This window comes from Microtus ochrogaster, unplaced genomic scaffold (genome assembly GCF_000317375.1).
Source record: "Microtus ochrogaster isolate Prairie Vole_2 unplaced genomic scaffold, MicOch1.0 UNK8, whole genome shotgun sequence".
Classification (NCBI taxonomy): domain Eukaryota; kingdom Metazoa; phylum Chordata; class Mammalia; order Rodentia; family Cricetidae; genus Microtus; species Microtus ochrogaster.
Window position 1 is genome coordinate 4,184,347 of NW_004949106.1, and position 13,383 is coordinate 4,197,729.

Here is a 13,383-nt window from a genome sequence, read left to right on the forward strand (position 1 = left end):
AGTGTGACTAGGAGGGGGTTTTGTTTAAGATAAGCAATACGCTGCTTTTCAGTGATAAAATTCTTTGATTTCATGTATCATAGCCAATTTTCTCAGGATATATGCTAGAAAATTAGTCTAAGTAAAATGAAATTGAGTCAACGCCAAAAATTATTCTAAAATCCTGAAGTTAGCAACACACACACACACACACACACACAGACAGAGAGAGAGAGAGAGAGAGAGAGAGAGAGCGTTTTGAAGCTGTTATAGGTATTGCAAATGGGTTTGTCCTGCCTTTAAAAAAAAACAAAACCCTTTGTGTAAAGACAAAGTGAAATCCTTCTAAATAAAAGCTTGGACAAAATCGCCTTCTAACGCCAATATAGAACCGATCCCCCAGAGACATGGAGGATCCAGAGAGCACCAGTTAGTGTCAACCTCATCCAGCATAAACCAACTGGGATGTCCATGCTGGTGGGCATTTTCGTAGTGTCTTTTAAAGACCACTCCTCGCGTGACTTAGACTTCCACCAAGAACAGGGTTTCCTCTGGGTCTTGTTTTAATGAGAAAGTGCTTTCAAGTGTTATTACCTACATAGGGCCCCAAGTTGGTGGTCTAAAAGGCCGGGTGAAAGCGATTTGTCTCCTCCGGAGTCAAGCTAACTGGTCCAAGAAGGCTTGGGATGAAACGGCGGAGACCCGAGGCGGTTCGAAATCGATCAGGAAAGGATTTTTTTTTTTTGAACTGTTGCAGGGAATGGTGTCTGTGATGTGACAGCCACTGGACAAGCTTTTAATGTGCTGCCCGCCTCCCTTGGCCAGTCAATACTGGATCATAAACATTCTCTGCACTCTGGGGCGTTATCCTTGGCCCTGGCCAAAGCCTTTGGTACCCACCCGGCCCATCCCCCTCCTGCCTCTGGGATCCCGCGCTCCCATCCCTCCTCCTTTCCTCCCCATCCCATTTCCCTTATTCCTCGCCCCCTCCCGTTTCTCTCCAGGCCCTCCAGCCCAGCCCACTCCGGTTTCCCACTCCATCTCCCCGGGGCGCACGTTCGCGTTCCCGCTGCAAACACCTCCTCCGTAGGCGGCGCCGCGGGCTGGCTGTGCGCAGGCGCGCTGAGCGGGGCGGGCGAAGGGGAGGGGCTGCTGGCGTTCTCCGCGCACGCGCGCGCGCGGCTGCTCTGCTGGGCACGGCTTGGCACGGGCGGCTTTTCCCTGGCTCGGTCTGGGCGGCTGGGCTTTGGACGGCCGTGGAGAGGCGCTCAGCAGCACCATGTTCCTGCACTCAGTCAGCCTCTGGAACCTGGCGTTCTATGCCTTCATGGTGGTTCTGGCCACCCTGGGGGTGTGGGATGTCTTCTTCGACTTCGAGGAGAACAAGTGTAGCATGAGCTACATGTTTGAGTACCCCGAGTACCAGGTACGGCCCTCCCTCACCTGCTCCTCGCCCGCTCCCCTCTTGCACAGCCCGAACGATCCCGGGTCGAAGCCCTCCGGGCACTTGCAGCCAGTCTCCTGCCTCGTGCCGGGTAGGGCGCCCTGTGCTCGCCTCCTGGGCCCCTCGCCCCCCCCCCCATTCCTGCGCTCCCAGACCCAGGACCCCGACTTCTGACAGTGCATCTCTCTCATCCCAGGAGAGCCACCCCCGGTCCCTGTCCCTAAACTAATCCTCCTCCGACACTCCTTTGCTTGCATGGAGATGAATTCTCTTAACGCCCAGTGATGGACATGTCAGATTTCGCTTTTCTGGAAAGAAACCCCGCGTCTGCAGAGTTGCCAGGGCTGATCTAAAAAGAGAGACTCCAGGGTTTTATCTCTGGGTGAAGTGAAAGGTTGCCCTGGTGAATAATTAAACTGGATCCTGTTTGGTTCCCTCCTGTGGAGATTTCTGCGGATCCACCTGTTCTGTAGGTTCTGAGTCCGTGGGTGTGTGTAACCTCTGTTTTCGCAAGCCTCTGAACAGCCGGTGACTTGCACTATTAAGATACCTATTATAATCAGTTGCATGCGCACTCAATTACGTGCTATAATTTTGTTTTCTCGCTGGGTTTAACAGGCGCTGCCTCCCCTCTCACCGCCCCCACCTCCTCCGTTTCAATTTGAATGCTTTCAATTAATGGCTTCATTTGTTCTGCGTAGTAGAATCTAGGATTTCATTCATGACTAGCTGTAGAAAGAGATGATGACAGATTACACAGCTGTTCAGGGGAAATTTCCCTCCGATGATATTTTTGTTAAGATTTCTAAACGAATCTCTTAATTTTGGAACATCTATTATAACTCCTATAAAATATACACAATAGGTTTTGATAACGTGTCTTCTTAGTATACTTCTAAGATCATTGAAGATTTCCCTGTAGGATGAAGAATGGACGTCAGGATTGCTCCCATGTTTAGGTCCTTATAGAGGGGGCCTGTTTGGTTGCCTCTCTTACTTGCATTTAGAAGGTGAGGTTTAAATTGGTGGGGGATCATGCTTTTCCATGGATATTTTGTAGGACCAGTGTTCTTACCTTGATTTTGCATCTGTGGCTATGAGGGAATGGGAACATTGGATTTCAGGTGCTCTTGGAGATTTTAACAAGTTAATGCTAATTCCAAAGCCAATGAACTGATGTGATGTTGGTTTCTGTGGGTTCGCATCTTAGTAGTTAAATATATGAACTTTAGTTTTCTTAAACTGGAAGTAGATTTTATTATAATTTCATGTTATTGCCTAGCCTTTCATAATTGGGAAGCTCTCAGTGGATTGAAGTAGGCCACTTTGGTTTAGTCCTGCATTAAACACAGGCTTTGGTTAAAAGGCTATCATTTTGGAACAATCGCTTCCATTTATTATCGACTCTATTTTAATATTTTCAGTAGTAGGAGCGCCTTCCTTCCTGCTGGGCGCAAAGCATATGGAGCTCACAGATGCATCGCCTGCCTCGTGGAATTGACTAGAAAGAGAAAATTAGTGTCTCTCACACACAAGAGCTGTTGGGCTTTGGGTTGAGTAGTGAGTATTTAGTTCTTTTGGTTTGATTGCCTTTTCCGAGTCTGACACAGTGATTTCTGAGTATAGTAATCCCAGTGGTAGGAGTTTTGGCAACATATTTTTAGCAGATGATTTTTTTTTTCCTTTTGCTTTGAATGAGTCGGGTTATTTTACAAAACAGAATTAAGAATTACCTATAGAAATGAGCCCTTTGGCATAAATAATGAGGCTTTTAAGATAACCGAGCTCATTCGGTTAACAGCCAAATGGTTTTCATAGGAGTAAAAAGGTTCCAAGTATAGTTTATGTATCGCCAGTAGTTTATGGATTGCGGATAGTTTATATATCGCCCGTGGTTGGTAGATCGCCTTTTAAAGTAGCGTTTTCTGCACCTTTCTAATTGTTCACGGCTGGTGTCCCTCTGTGGGCATGTCCTGCTCATTGCGTTTTCATCTTCCTTGAGGCCTTTTTTTGTCTTCTTTTAAAAACATTGGTCATTTGTACCGTTCTTCATCATCGGAAAATGATCAATGGCATTCCTTCTTCAAGTGAGAGAGGAATTTGGAACTCTACAAAAATGAACTTTCGAGTTTAACATTGTTGATTATCTATACAGAGAAACTCTGTCTCAAAAAAGAAAAAAAAAAGTGGTTTATTTTCTTTCCTGGTCCCTTGCCTGTAATTTCCTGGATGCTCTGATTTAGAGTTAATTGATTGTTTCTCGGTCAGAGCTTGAGTCTATCACGTCACTTAAAGCTTCCTGCCTTATAATGCCAGTAGGGCCACACTGTTGTCTGGCCACACGTAATTTTAGACTAGCTGTAGAATTTGAGAAGAAACAGCCGAGTTCTTTTCTCTCGTGTGGATGTGGCCTAATGATGGCGCTCTGAAAGGAATGATGGCGCTCTGAAAGGAAATGCAGATGCAGAAAACATCACATTTTAAAATAATGTGTGCTGGTGTTTATTTAGACGACAGTCATTTATTGAATTCCTGGGTATACTTGGCATGAGGGAATTAGTGATAAAAGCCCCTATCCCTGTCATGTTTATATTTTAACAAAAAGAGAGATAAGAATCTAAAAACCAGTTATCATATAATAAAGGAAGAGTCTATGTATGAGATTCTTTGGAGAAGAGAGAATATCCTTGTTTGTACTGGGTTTTCAAAGGCTTTTGAAAAGATGAGAATTGAGGGGCTGAAGAGATGGCCCAGAGGCTAAGCACTTGTGGCTCTGGCAGAGAACTCGGGAGCAGTTCCCAGAACCCACATGGTGTCTTACAACCATAGTTATCTCCAGTTCCTGGGGATGCAGCACCCTCTTCTGGCACCATGGCACCATGCAGGCAAAACATAAAATATAAAAACTAATTGAATTGGTGGCAGGGTGTGAATTTGGACATATAGGTTATTTGGTTAGGATATAGAGGAAGGCAGGCATCAGAACACATTATCCAGTCAACATTTATAATAATAACATATAATGATTTCGAAGGGAAAAAATAATCTATAAACATACTCACCTGTATGTGTCCAAAATATTTGACAGCACACGTAAGTTGATTAACGTTGGTTGTCGTCTGGGATGGAGGAACTGGATCATTGGGTAAGAGACATTCTTTTTAATGCATTTCCTTTCAAAATTGAATAAAAAAAATCAAATATATTAAGCCTAAATTTTAAAACATGGCCTGTATAAGTTATAAGAATGAGGCAGATGTTGGAATCAAGTTTTAAAAGCTCCCTCCTCTGAAGGATTTATGTTTTGTGTGTACAGTATGGAAACACATGGGGTATGTGTTCGATCAAGAAATTTTGGTAGCAGTGTGGACGGGATTGGAGCGCAGAGATTCTGACCAGAAGAAAGGCCTGTCTGAAAGGTTACATTACGTGTAGGTGTTTCTGCCCGTTCTATATCAAACAGGAGTACCTAGTGCTGCTCTTAGGAGTAGCCAAGGGCTTAGGAAGAGCTTCAGAGTTGCATTTATTTTGATACATACTTTTTCCTTTTTGGTTATATCATGACTATCAAACTTTTATCATTCTTCTTTACAGATGAAAGATAGGTGCACGCACACACACGCACACACACGCGCACACACATGCACACACGCACACATATGCACATGCATGCGCGCGCGCACACCCACACCCCCACACACATATACACACACTATAAAACAAGGCCTCTGCCTCCGTAAGGCAGCATCCTTCAGCAGGTGAGGGGTTGTTAGGACGCTTGTCTTTTGGAAGGGGTGTAAGTTGGCGATGCGGACAGTGTGAGGGGCCGTCAAGGCATGGCAGATGGCGGGGTCGGCATCGTGGATGTAATATGTCACGTGAAGGTCGCTGATCTTCATTAAAGGGCACTTGTGGGTGAGAGTCTGATTGTTTCAAACTATCCGTATAAGATAATGTATCTTGGAGCCATTTAGCAGGTTTCTCTATGCTTCCTTTTTCTCCTTGGCGTCCCTTCTATGGGTTCACACGTTGCCAGGCATTTTAGCTGTCTTTTTGTCTTCTGGACACTCACTTGTGCTCTGCCTGCTGTCGTTTTGCCGTTTGCCTGCCGTTCTTGCTTCCCTTTCTGCTCCGCACTATTGACTCTCCATCTCCCCACCTGTATGTTTTTAATATATATATATATAGTTAATTTTTCATGCTATTAATATTTTATAACAAAATTGCCCTCAAAATAATATGCTATGAAATATGCCAATATGTTGTTTTCCCTGCTTTTCATCTTTAATTGTTTCTTTTTAGATATATTTGGTAGTTTCTTGTTTTCTGAATTAATATTCAGCTTAACTCAAACTTTGTCGCCTAAACTAGAAAGTCACGATCTATTATGCATGTGGCATTGCATCAAATCGTGTCCTTGTTTGGGAGCAGTTCAGGGATTATTTCTTTATTCTGTTATATTTTCTTTTTTGCTTGGTTTGTACTCCAGTAAATAAGATATTGCATCATTTCGTTTTTACTAGCACTCTGCATAAATTATTGGAACTAATCTGACTTCGAGTACCAGTGTGCTTGTACAGCAGATAGCGCTGTTTTTTCCGGTTTTGGGTGTATTGGAGAGGGTAATTGAAAGTGCTCATCCCTTAAATAATAGGTACATAGCAGTCCTGTAGATGCCCTGGAGTGTGGTTGGTCCAGATTATGGTAATATCCTTAAAGGAATAGTCTGGAATCCACAAAAATGATTAGATTTTTTTTTTAGAATTTTTCAGCAGTATTAACATTTACAGGTTTTGAAATTTTTATGGTAAAATATTTCATCAAGTACGTATATGTTTGACATTGCTAGATGATTAATGTATTGATACTGCTTAAATCTGTGATTCAGTGTAATTGTTATCTTTGAAAGTGGCACCCTTTTTTAAACTTTATTTTCATTGTACGTGCACTGGTGTTTTGCCTGCATGTCTGTGTGAGGATGACAGATCGCCTGGAGCTAGAGTTACAGACAGTTGCGAGCTGCCATGTGGGTGCTGGGAATTGATCCTGGGTCCGCTGGAAGAGCAGCCAGTGCTCTTAACCACGGAGCCATCTCTACAGCGCCCAATGACTTGTTGTTAATAATTTCTGTTATTAAAAAGAGAAAGAAAGGAAACACCAGGTAGGATGATGTACGCCTGTCATTCCCAACAGTCGCCAGGGAACATGGGGTAGCACGGTAGCGAGTCAAGACAGCTGAGCCTGCGTAGTGAGAACGGGCCTCAAAGGGTGGGGGTGGGGGCAGAAGAGCTTACACTTTGTACATCTTTGATGGATCCTGTCCTTTGGGGAGGATATTTGTTATACCGGAAAGAATTCTGTATACAACTTTAGGATTTGCCAAAGTAGCTTAAGACTTGCTCACAGTCCGGGTGCTGGCCCCTGGTGTGGAAGAGCTGCTAATTCAATGGTAAGAAAAATGTTCATCTCTTGATTGTCAAGTTCTCAGGTAATTTTGTTATTTTGTTAAACCATCAGAGTTAAAGCTCTGAGAACTCAGAAGGTTTTATTGTCAAGCCAACTTCCTGGGGCTGTGGAATTAGTTTCGCAGAGGAAGGGCTTGCCTAGCCATCGTGAGGAAGACTGGAGCTCATCCACAGAGCATAGGTACATAGCTGGACAGGGTAGTCTGTGTTTGTAATCCCAGCGCTGGGGAAGCAGAGGAAGGCCAGGCAGTCTAGCTGAATCTGCTACCTCCAGGTTCAGGTGGAGAACAGTTGAGGAAGATACCCACTGTTGGGCTCCGGCTTCCACGTGCACACACATACACATGCATCTGTATATGCCTGTGCGCACACACACAAGTGAATGTATGTGCGCACACACCACAGCTGCAGTACGTAGGGGGGCCTGAATAAAAAGGAGATACTTTAGAAAGGAGTATAAAACTACAAAAAGAATTGATTTGGTCGTGGAAAGCATTTACCATCGTTTTAAAGTGTAATTGATAACTGACTAAATGAAATGCATTTCCGATTATGCTTATGTGAAACTTTCTGACGTGTACCAGTGACTTACAGCTGTTGTCAGGAACTGTTTAGACTATTGGGCATGCGCTAGAATCTCAACTATGTGTGTTTGAAGTTTACACCATTCAAGATCCACTTAATATAAGAGTAATCTCCTGCTCGAAACACGGCAAGGAGAACTTGTTTTGTGCCTCAAGTGTGGTTAATATCATTGGTGATCTTTTTCTGTTGCATGATTTCAAAGTTCTTTAGTTTACGTTTGTGTTGAATCTGAGCTGTATTAACAAAAGTGATTAAAGCGGACTTATTTATTACTTCCTTTCTGTAGAAAATCGAACTCCCGAAGAAGCTGACAAAACGCTATCCATCCTACGAGCTCTATCTGTATGGAGAAGGGTCTTACGCCGACGAGCACAAAGCCCTCCCTTTGACAGGAATTCCTGTTCTCTTCCTTCCTGGTAACGCCGGCAGCTACAAGCAAGGTAGGTGCTGGAAGAGCAGAGTTAACGCTGCGAAATTCAGACTTCGGAGGGTGTGTGTGCTGCACGCAGCGAGCAGGGATAGATAAAAAGCGTGTCCTGCTACCTCCTGGGAGAGCCACGGGAATGCCACCTCCTTCACGGGAAAACACACAGTGAAATACAAGGAAAAGACGAGATGAAGACTATTTAGGATGAGAAGAGGCAGATGCCCAGGGTAGGGGGAATAGGCTAGCCAGGTATTCAGGACGAGCTGAAGGAAAGGCTGGCATTGGAAAATAAGTTAGACAGAGAGAGTGGAATCCGAAGCTTCAGCAGGGAGAATAGTACGTTACGTTGTGCTGAATGGGACTAGATCAGTGTCTTTCCCGGGGTGCAGCCTGTCGCAGTGTGGAGGGGTTACAGAATGGCCGGGGGAAAGAAGTGATGTGTTCAGGCTCCCAACTCAGCGTTTGGAATGTCAGGAGTTTCTGGCCTAACAGGCAGACATCCCATTCTGTAAGTCATTACACACAGAGTCTGTGTTGGTTCTTACAAACATTCCAGGAATTGTTAAGTAAGGAACCCACAATTGTTTCAGCCTGTATGGTGATTCCTTATGTTTCTTTTTGATTTTCATATACAAAACACTTGTGGCATGTTGGTCCTGAGCCAGGGAGTATTCTAGGTATTGATGGTCCCGAGTAGAACAAGACAGCAAGTCTCTCCCTCGTCAAGCACATGTTCTTAAGGGAAGACAGCCACCAATGGAGGTTTCAGTAATATTAAAAGCTACAAGAAATATATCCGTAAATCACTGACGGGGGCAGATGGTATGTAATAGGAAAGAGACCTGTTTAGATGAGGGGGTCAGGAAAGGCCATGGCGGGGAGATGGTGTTTGAGGGGAGCTTGAGCAGTACAGTTTGGGGAAGTTCCTGATGCAAGACTATGCCCGGTGCCCTGAGGACCATAGGTCACAGGACTTAGAGAAAAATGAGACGAGGATGGAGAACTTGCTATGACCTATAGATAAGATCTGGAAAGACTGGATGTTTATTTGAGAGGGATGTGAAACATGGGTGCTTTGGGTAAGAAATGATAATATAATCTGATTTTTGTTGCTAGCTGTCACGCTTGAAATGATACACTTTCAGTTATTACAGAGTGAACTCACAGAGAACTAAAGCCTCAATGAAGAAGTAGAAAGTTGCCAGCACCCTGCCAACCCTGTGTGTTCCTTCATGACTAAAGCTTTCCCCCTTACACACACCTTACACACACACACACACACACACACACACACACACACACACACACACACACGTGCGCACATTTCCACAATCCTGGTTTTAAGGTAGCAATTTTCATAAACTTTCTTTATAGTCTTAATCCCTAAGTGTGAATCCCTAGTATACTCTATTTATTGGTTTTTAATCTTTATAATATATAATCTGAGCTATTGAGGGGCTTTAAATAAATAACCCTATCATGAATAGAAACAACTTACTTCAGTGTGGTACACAGTAACCGTATTACCTTAGAAGCTCAGCTGCTAACTGTTGGCATTTCCTGTATGAAGACCCTGATCTCAGATCCCAGTAAACCCCCCACCCCAGAAGCTCAGCCTTCAATCCCAACAGCGGCAGGCAGATCTCTCTGAGTTCGAGGCCAGCCTGGTCTACAGAGCGAGTTCTGGGACAGTCAGGGCTACACTGAAAAACCCTGTCTCAGAGACAAAAAAAAACAACAAAGCAAAACAAAGCCTTTGAGAACAAAGTGGGAAGGGATTCTGGGGTGTCTTGTACAGTGAGCTGTCCTCTCCTCTCCAGTTCGCTCCATCGGCTCCATCGCGCTGAGAAAAGCGGAGGACATTGACTTCAAGTACCACTTTGACTTCTTCAGTGTGAACTTCAACGAGGAGCTGGTGGCCCTGTACGGCGGGAGTCTTCGGAAGCAGACCAAGTTCGTGCACCAATGCATCAAAACAATTCTCAAACTGTACAAGGTAGGCAAGAAAGATGCAGATCATCAGTGTAACCTATCAGCAGTGTCTTCTTCTTCTTTTAGGGATTGATTTTTAAATAGTATATTTGTTTATATTGTGGAAGTTGAAGCAATACAAAAACGGCGGTACTTTTTTTTTTTTTTAAAGTCGTATCTTCAATCCAGTGCTACTTGAAAGATCTAAGTTGAATTTACAGTTTCCTGGTTCATCAAGAGATAAGGTGGAGGGCCAGTGAGGTGACGTAGGGGGTAAAGGCACCGGTGCCCAGCATGATGGCCTCTCTTCAGTCCCTGGAGCCCACATGTTTGAAGAAGAGAAACTGCCCCCCTCCCCACATTGTCCCCAGAGTCACATGTGTGCTCATACCACACAATCAAAAACTAGAATGACTAAATTACTATCTGTTCAATAAATTTTAGGGAAAGGCATTGCATCAGGGGTCAGTGTAGACGCTTTAGAGACTTTGAGTTTCATCGTCAGGTCCTGTCCCCACGAGAAAGACATTTCATAATCGTAAAAGGGGCGGTGTATCCAGGAAACAAAGCAATCATTTGTGTGCCTCTAATCCTTCCAGATTCACAAAGCCAAATCCAGTAGAACCAAGGAAAGATATTATCATTGTTAGCACAATTAGTACGAATGATTTCACTACGAATCCTCCCAATTTTCTGATAGAAGAGTTCCGTACAACTCTGGATTTGAACACCACCTCTGCTGTATGTTTATTAGTAATAATAGAATGTTGTGCGAGGCAGGTGGATCTCTGTGAGTTCGAGACCAGCCTGGTCTACAGAGCTAGTTCCAGGACAGGCTCCAAAGCCACAGAGAAACCCTGTCTCGAAAAAAAAAAAAAAAATAGAATGTTGTGCTCAACAACTATAGAAACATTCTCTTTCAGTGCACAGTGACCATGTACTAAGGTGTCCTCTGTGCCAGGCCATATATGGGTCACGGGTATTAATAATCCTCAGAGTGCTAAAACTATGCAATGCCATATATTTTCTGAAAATAGCAAAGTTAAAAGTTAAAAAAAAATGCCTAAAACAATTCTTCTAGCCAGGAGATGGCACACACTGTTAATCCTAGTACCCAGAAGGCAAAGGCAGGGGGTTCTCTGTGAGTTTGAGGTCGGCCTGGTCTACAGAATGAGTTCCAGGATAGCCAGGGCTGTTACACAGAGAAACCCTGTCTCTAAAAACCAAATTAAAAAACAAAACAAAACAAAAAAACGAACAAAAAAAACTAAACTTCTATTACTGCTAGATTACCCAACATTTCCAAAAAAGTAAAATTTGAGGATACTATGAGATAAATTAAAATGAAAATACATATCAGAATTTATAACATTTTATGTGCACAAAATTGTCAAATAATTAAAAAAAAAGAATTTATGAGATTGGGTAATTGTTAAAAACAAATACTGCTTTTGAATGCTCAGAAAGTAAGATTTCAAGTCTGTGACGGAAGGCTTGCAGGCTTTGTAAGCCAGAGGGGAAAAGAAAGTTACCAAAGCAGGTAGAGTTAAGGAGTCATGATGAAAGTGAAAATTAAGGAAATATAAAACAGGGCTGGAGAGATGGCTTAGTGGTTAAAGAGCACTGCCTGTTCTTCCAGAGGTCCTAAATTGAATTCCCAGCAACCACATGGGATTACATACAACCGTCTGTAATGAGGTCTGGCGCCCTCTTGTGGCGTGCAGGCATACATGCAGACAAAATAAACAAAGGTAACCGTCTCAAATATATATAAAACAACAGAAAAACTCACTTCTGCCAATGGTTGATTCTTCAGAAAGATCAACAGCTTGGTAAATTTTGGCTTAGACCGACTTGAAAAATGAGAAAGTAAATGCTATCAGGAACTAGTGATGGCGTGTTTCTACACAGTCTACCCCTGTAAATAGGACAGTGAAGGAACAGGCACACTTTGATGCCTATACATAACATAAATTAAAAAGCTGACATAAGAAGAAACAGAAAATCTGGTTAGCCCTGTATCTGACAGGGGTGCGTGTATGTGTAATGGAAAATCTTGCCACCAAGAAAAACCTAGGGCAAAATGACTTTCAGTGAAATTCTAGTCCTTAGTTAAGATACAACCGTTATTGATCTCAAAACAACAGCAAAATCAGCTTTCAGAAGAATAGAGGAAGAAACAGACTCGTTGGACGGATAAAGTACAGGTACAGAAAGACTATTCTGGGCAGAGAAAACCTCGTTAGTCACAGGAGTCTAAGTAAATACAGCTGTGTAGAAAACGGAAATGCGGCTGGGGTGGTCGGGGAGATTGTAATGACACAGAGACAATTTTAATGTTTTCCCCCCTTTTATCTAGGGTGGTAAGGAAAACCACTGGGCAGTGACACGTTCTTACTTCAATTTTAGTGGGATGATTTCATTCTGGTTATTTTCGAGGATAAACTGGAGGGGCATAAGGGTGGAGACAGGGAGACCAGAGAGAAGCCTGTTGCAGTCTCTCAGACAAGAGCTAATAGGGCTTTAGGTTAGGTTGGTAGCAACTGAAGTACTGGGGTACTAGTATCGGGGCAGAGGCAGCAAACTTAGCTTGGCAGATTGCAGGTTAAAGTTCCGTAGGAAGGAGAAAGAAGAGTTAACGATTCCAAGTTTTTTGTTTGGCTAACTGGAGGGATTGAATTGCCTTGGATAGGAAGGAGGAAAAGGCTTGGGGGTGATAAAAGTCTAATTTAAGACAGACTGAGTGTGAGATCCATGAGATATTCCCAGTTCAAGGCAAGGACTCCAGCGGAGAGATCCAGTGGAGATTAGTTGATGGGTGGTTAACTGTAGGTAGATGTATTTACAGCCAGGGGAGTAGATGAGATTAGTGTGGCCAATATTAGAGTGAGTGAGTGAGTGAGTGAGTGTGTGTGTGTGTGTGTGTGTGTGTGTGTGTGTGTGTGCCAGAGAGATCAAAGAACCGAACACAGGCCATTAAGGGGTCAGGAAAGTGAAGGGGCGCATCACTAAAGACTAAAAGTGATCACTGGTGGACAAGAGAACAAGAAGTCTGGGTGCAGAGGCAGGTGGGCCCTCACCGTGATGAACGCTGGGATCCCCAAGGCCATCCCCAGGCAGGCTGGCTTGCTAGGGATGTTCACAGGACTCAGCTTGTATCAGACTTAGGGCTGTCATACAGGGAAAGCCCGTGAGGAGAAGCGCAGAGAAGAAGTCGGAAGAAAGCAGGCGTGAGCTTCCAGAGGCTCTCCAGGGATGGAGGAGGCGGGACGGACATGGACACATTTGTACTTTGTTCCTCCATCTACAAATTGAGTGAGAAAAGTTACCTCGGAGGGGCAAGGGGCACAGTTAGAGACGCAGTGCCCCAGAGTTTTATCGGGAGCTAATTCCAAATCTGTCTGCTTAACACAGACCAGAATCCTAGCCTGGAAGACAACAGGTGTTCAGCATAGGCCGTATTGCTTGCATTGTGGGCACTGTGAACTGTCTAAAGAGTGGCAAGAGCCGGG

The 13,383-nt window shown here is 43.9% G+C and overlaps 1 protein-coding gene across 1 annotated transcript in view; it reads left to right on the plus strand.

Moving 5' to 3' along the window:
• Positions 1-1,144: 1,144 nt before the first annotated feature.
• Positions 1,145-13,383, plus strand: part of Pgap1 (post-GPI attachment to proteins 1) — a 61,733-nt gene continuing 49,494 nt past the window's right edge. The window contains exons 1-3 of the mRNA XM_013353491.2: positions 1,145-1,405; positions 7,760-7,913; positions 9,721-9,896. Coding sequence (XP_013208945.1) covers positions 1,259-1,405; positions 7,760-7,913; positions 9,721-9,896 — 477 coding nt within the window. The 5' untranslated portion in view covers positions 1,145-1,258. The remainder of the gene's footprint in view (positions 1,406-7,759; positions 7,914-9,720; positions 9,897-13,383) is intronic.